Source organism: Meleagris gallopavo, chromosome 2, assembly GCF_000146605.3.
Source record: "Meleagris gallopavo isolate NT-WF06-2002-E0010 breed Aviagen turkey brand Nicholas breeding stock chromosome 2, Turkey_5.1, whole genome shotgun sequence".
NCBI classification, from domain to species: domain Eukaryota; kingdom Metazoa; phylum Chordata; class Aves; order Galliformes; family Phasianidae; genus Meleagris; species Meleagris gallopavo.
The window spans coordinates 52,395,630-52,401,629 of NC_015012.2; the positions used below are offsets into that span (position 1 = coordinate 52,395,630).

At 38.8% G+C, this 6,000-nt stretch overlaps 1 protein-coding gene across 1 annotated transcript in view; it reads right to left on the reverse strand.

Annotated features, from left to right (window-relative positions):
* The window catches only part of AIG1 (androgen induced 1), an 82,385-nt gene extending 79,771 nt beyond the window's left edge, over positions 1 to 2,614 (reverse strand). Inside the window, exon 1 of the mRNA XM_019613532.2 lies at positions 2,441 to 2,614. Within this exon, the coding sequence (XP_019469077.2) occupies positions 2,441 to 2,473 (33 nt within the window). The 5' untranslated portion in view covers positions 2,474 to 2,614. The remainder of the gene's footprint in view (positions 1 to 2,440) is intronic.
* Between the last annotated feature and the right edge of the window lie 3,386 nt (positions 2,615 to 6,000).

Genomic DNA, 6,000 nt, shown 5'->3' on the forward strand with positions numbered 1-6,000 from the left:
GTGCAAGGTCTCCTTTAGGAACAGAGAGCATCCCTTCAATGAGCATGGCAATTCCTTGCTATTTTCTGGATTTTTTTGGTCTAAGAAGTTGTTTCTGTTTGGAACCATGGAGAAATAAGCTAGCTCCAGGTATTCAAAATGTCTCTTGGGAAGTATATAGAAGTTGCAGTTGCAAAAGTCTGGAGCAGAGGATGACTAGCAGGGATTCCTTGTTTACCTGTGGCAAGAGAAACAGTGCAGAAAAGAAGCATGACAAACACACAGCTGAAAATTACTTTCAGAATTGCCAAGAAAGAATGAAGCTGAAATTCTCTAAGATTTTGAAAAGTTTTAAGGTCAGAAACAGTGCAAGGGTAGAGCAATACATCAATATCACGTTGGAGTTAAAAGATACAGGAAAGAATCCCTGAAAAGTATATTTTGATGAATGTAATGGCTTACGCTTGCATATTGAAAAAGGCAATTAAAATCTTTAAATAAAGACAAATAACGTAATGTTGCTTTCATTCTTCACTTCCAGTATCGATGCAGTAGGAAAAGCAGCTGATGCCAATCACAATCATAACTACTTCATAATTCCCAAATTCCCTTAAAACACAAATGTAACATTTAGATATCTGCACACATAAACACGTATTTGCAAGCTTGATTCTTTAAAAAAAAAGTATTAGTTAATATTGCTCACTATTCCTCTACTATTGCTCATGTCTCTGAAGCTTTAGGCAGGGGTTGGGTGAGCAAAATCCCCCCTCCCCGCCCCCGTAAAAATCAGAGCAAGTCAGAGACTGCCTTATGAGACTGAATGTGTACACGTCTGTGGGGCTGGACATGCATCCCATGCTGGCTGATGTAGTTGCCAAGCCAGTTCATCACATTTGAAAAGTTGTGGCTGTCAAGTAAAGTTCCACGTGACTGGAAAAAGGGAAACATTTTCAAGAAAGGGAGAAAGGAGAACCCAGGGAACAACAGGCTGGTAAGCCTCACCTCTCTGCTTGGAAAAATCATGGAGCAGATCCTTCTGGAAGCTATGTCAAGTGATCTTCAACATCTTTATCAATGACACTGATAGTGAGATTGAGTGTGCCCTCAGCAAGTTTGGTGACAACATCAAGCTGAGTGGTACAACTGATACAACAGAAGGAGGGGATACCATCCAGAGGCACCTGGCTAGGCTTGAAGAGTGAGCCTGTGGGAACCTAATGAGATTCAACAAAACCAAGTGCAAGGTGTTGCAGTCGGGTTCCAGCAACCCCAGATACTTGTAAAGACTTTCAACTCAAGACATTCTGTGAATCTGTGGCTGAAGAACTGAGTTTGTTACCCAGCACCAAATGCGGCAGCTCCCAAGAGGTGGGCCAGGAAATGCAATAAGTGGAGTCTACCAAGTTTTATGAAGTGTTTCAGACATACTTTGTGTTTCCTAGTTTTGCAACAGCATTCTGTATTTCCTGATACATTTTTTAATCCTACATAAACAGCAAAATCACATTTTAATAAATCATTTTTGAATAAATCAAATTATAAATGATATATCAATATACTAGGCTAAGTGCTCTTAAATGACAATGACTGGCAAGCTTTTGTGAAACAGCGCAACTTTTGTGTCTTCATACAGTTTTCTAGTAGTCCTACAAAGAGAGTAAATACTGAATGTATTTCATACTACTGAACACTGAAATTAAAAATCAGAAATCAAATTTCATCCCAAATGACAGTAAAAGTAATACTTTAAGGCAGCCTAAACTTAGAAATAATCTGTGAGATTCACACTTTGACGTAAAAACATATGAAATTCTGGATTTTCAGCTGTCATCAGTGAATGGTATCAGATACCTCTTGAAACTGAGCACCTTTTGCTACTCAAAGTGAGGTGCAATGTCCCAGTGGAGCAGAAAGAGATCCAAAGAGTAATTTTTTCTTTTGAAAAAGACAGTAAAAAACACATTATTCTGTACCTTCTGTGTGATTTTTTTTACATTACTAACTCCTTTTTTTCCTACCCAATTTCTTCTGTCAACTCTGAATCTCCCATAGGTTTAACAAGGATCAACCTGAATTTTAGCTTCTCCATGACAGAAGCATACAGATTGAGCTCCAGTCAGGTAGTTACAGAATAAAACACGTCAGCACCTTCCTTACTACTAGCGCACATGGTGCAGAAAAAGCCCAGGCTCACACTTAAGATCTTGCTGATAAAATTCATATCTGAAATGGCTTCTATCGTCTACTTTCTACTTTAAAGTACATTTTTTAAACGAACAACATTAATTTCTCAAAACTGGTGATATCTTATAGCAGTGACATACAGAGTTGTATAATCATGTTTATCATGTTTCTCTTTGTCCATAGTCTCACGTGAAGAGGTGCAAAAACCTTTCAGCTAGAAGAAAGTCAGCAACCATCCAGACTGTGAACACACGCAGATTAACACTACGCTTACCACTCCAATGGGGAAAGCCAGAACAGCCATCATCCAGTCACGGAGGGAAATAAGTTTTTTCAGCTGCCTTTCTTGCTCTTGACTGTCATTTCCTTTAGTGAGAAGACTGGAAAGGTCAGTCAATACGCAGATCCCAAAGAAGACAGCCTGGATAACCTGCAAGAAAAAAAGAAACCATTCTTGAGCAGTGGAAACACCAGACTTCAGCAGAGAGAAGTGGCAATGCAAGCGCAGAGAGAAGTGGCAATGCAAGCACAGGTGAAATATTGCCTCAGAACCAAGGTGGTGAGCAGTGATTCAGTATGAGTAGAATTTGTTCACATAAAACATAAAACTAGCTTGAGATTCCAGACTGGAAGTTATCTGGGTATTAACTTAAGTAGTTTTCTGTTTGTCCAGAAGATTCATATCCTGAGAGCACTGAAATAAATGCTACGAGGAGGTGCTCATCTCAGAGGTGGAAAACGTGAGAAACATCCCCTGTGAAAACAAAACAAAACAAAACAAAACAAAACAAACAAACAAACAAAAAAGAGTGATTCTTTCTCCCACACCAGCGCCGTATCTGGGACCCTCCCTGCCCCAGATGGAAAAGGCCTCCTGGAAAGACTTAGCCCCCATCACAGGTGCTGGCAAATCCATTGCTGCACTCCAGCTAAAAAGTGACAGAACAAGCAAGTTGCAGGAGTTATTCAAGCTCTCTTTTCATGATGGCAGACTGCCATTTACCATCCTTCTCTTTTTTGTGTGTTTATGCATTTGCGTGCTATATTATAAGATAGTCTCTGGTATTAAATCATTAAATTCAAGCACCTGAACTCACAAATTTAGTACAAACTTGGTTTGTCTTAGCTTGATCTCTGTTTTTCTTCCCCAATTAACTTAGTAAAATGGTAATAAGTTAACTTAGGAATGCTCCTGCCTGAGGACAGACCAACTTGCTCATCCTTTTTAGTACAGTTCAGAAAAATTGTACAAAGATTGTTTGTTCCATGAGCTTGGAGCCCAGGACACAAACCCCCATGCACTGGGCAATCTCATGTAAAAAAAAATACAAAACATGGGCTTGGTTCCCAAACTGCAATGTGATTCATCAAATAACATACACATATGCTTAAAATACATACTAGATGTTTTTCAAAACAAGCCTGGAGTACTAGTTTGAAAGTCTCATCTAACTGGGAGCTTCATACTAAGAAACAGGCCATCAGTAAGAAATACAAATAGCACGTGTCCAGATTGTGAAAAATAAATTTTTTTAAGTGCAGGTATCTGCAGAATTTAGACAACAGTAAGTACTGTAGGAAAACACCTCAGGACAGAGGACTCTAATTTGGAACAGGGGAGGAAAGAAGGAGAGAGGAAGGAAGGGAATACCAAACAGATGTTGGCTACTAGAAAGAAATCCACAGAAGTGTAATGGTTGGATGGATTAAAGTACATTCCCTTCCTCAACGATCCTCATATAACCCAAATACTTGTAAATTCTGGCTGTAAAGCTGTGAACGACAGACATTCAAATAGCCCCTAAATATCCTGTCATCAGCATAATAAAGGAGCTGCTTGTTAATTCTGCTGCCATTGCCCTCCCTTCCCCCTGCTGCAGCTCCATATAATTTGCTTGATAGATAGCACAGAGCATAGTCCAAGCAACATTACAAAACATTCCCTGAAGCCATGAAATGTGACAGACTACTAATGTTGGACCTGAATATTCGGCTAGAAAAAGGCACTACTTCAAATGACTGTCTGAAAAAGTTACCAACTTCTACATAATTCCTGAAAAACACTGTAAATAAAAGTTGGGGCTCCCTGGAGCTACATAATGGCACAAACTCCTTACGCACTTTTTCATATTATTTACTTGAAAGAAGCACTTAGTAGAAAAAAATCTTGCCATATTCAGCCCTGTTTTCTACCAGGCAGATGGCCTATTTGGAGAGAAGGAATAGAAGCACTAATTATGTATTTGTTTGAGTAAGAGGAGAGATTATACCATCTACTATTCGCTAAAGAGCGGGAAAGAAGGAAAAAGATTTGGGACAGGTCTGGAAAAAAAAAGTATACCTAACAATAATGAGATCAATCTGGGTGTAAAGCAGTTTAGGCTGAGTACCAGGAAATAATTCCTAACAGGGAGTTCTACCAGACCATGAAATAGTTTCTCAGAGGAAGTGGTGGAAGCCTCATTGCTTGAGTCATTCAAACTGATATTGGACAAAACATTCAATAATGTACTGCAGGGAACAGTATTACGCTGGCTGGGCTTGGACGAGTGACTAATAGATTGTTTGCAGCTCTAACTATGATTCCCCAAAATGGTCTCTCTACAAAGTAACACAGACTCAAACAACCACACACCCACTTTCTGAGGGAATTGAAATCGTACATCCACTAATCAATCATAAACCGAACAGCTTCTCTCTCCATTATCCTGTTACAAACACACTGTTTCAAGGGAAAATATAATGATATCATGGAGAATAACTGAAAATTCCTACAGGGAAAGACAGTACCCAAACACTTCAGAAAGTAATTACAAAATAAACTGTTCTACAAAAAGACTACCAAAAAATCCATATAGGAAAGAGAAAATTATATATTTATTGAGAACTCTACATTCAGAGCCTGTAGCGTTCAGGGAGGAATACTTCCCACTTATTTGCACAAACTGCATATGTACAAGCACTACAACACTTTTTTCTCCCTTTCTAGAATGTACGAGAAAATTTGTCTGACAATATGAAGATTGAGGATTAGACTGAGGATGGCCAGAGCTCCATGAGTCTCAGGAGCATGAACTGAACAGCCAGATTCAGTAACAATTTACATCCTTTGTGGGTCTGGCATAAGGAAAGTGTAGCATGCAGCTACTGGTGCTTTACCGTATGAAACAAATTTTTGAAGTCCACGCTCCTCAGTCTGAATGCTACAAAACAGATGTGAAAAGTTCACAGCAAGGGAGAAGAAACTCTCTCCAGGCAATATTCTCCAAATTACCCTGACATTACCTCAGATTTAGGATCATATTTTCAAAACAAGGGCCTTCTTTTGAAAATCTGCAGGTGGTGAATCTATACATGGAACAGTTCCAAATGTTAAGCAAACAAGTAAGTTTTTTTTTTTCTTGGAAGTGTAAGCAATAACAGCACTTTGGAGGAAATATATTCCGATTTTTACCTCTAACTACAGGTTGAAGGAAAACAGTCATTAAAAAATGACAAATACAGATTTGATGGGAAGCAGCCACACCTTCCTTACACCATGTAACAGGGATAGAGGCAGAAACTCGTAAACAGAGTATGGTAAAACAAGCAAATCATTGAAAAACGTACAAAATACTAACTTTCTCTCTATTCCATTTTTTTTCCACTGAAGTCTGAAGGGGCAAATACTAATATACTTGATACTACAGTACCTTTAAGCTTTGATACACAATGGCAAGTAGTGAAAATGACCATCTACAGTTATTTTAGTGCAAAAGTCCAAAAAAGGAGAGAAAAAAATTGCTAAGATACTGCAGGAGAAAACAGCTAGGAATAGAAGATGAAACCAAGCAA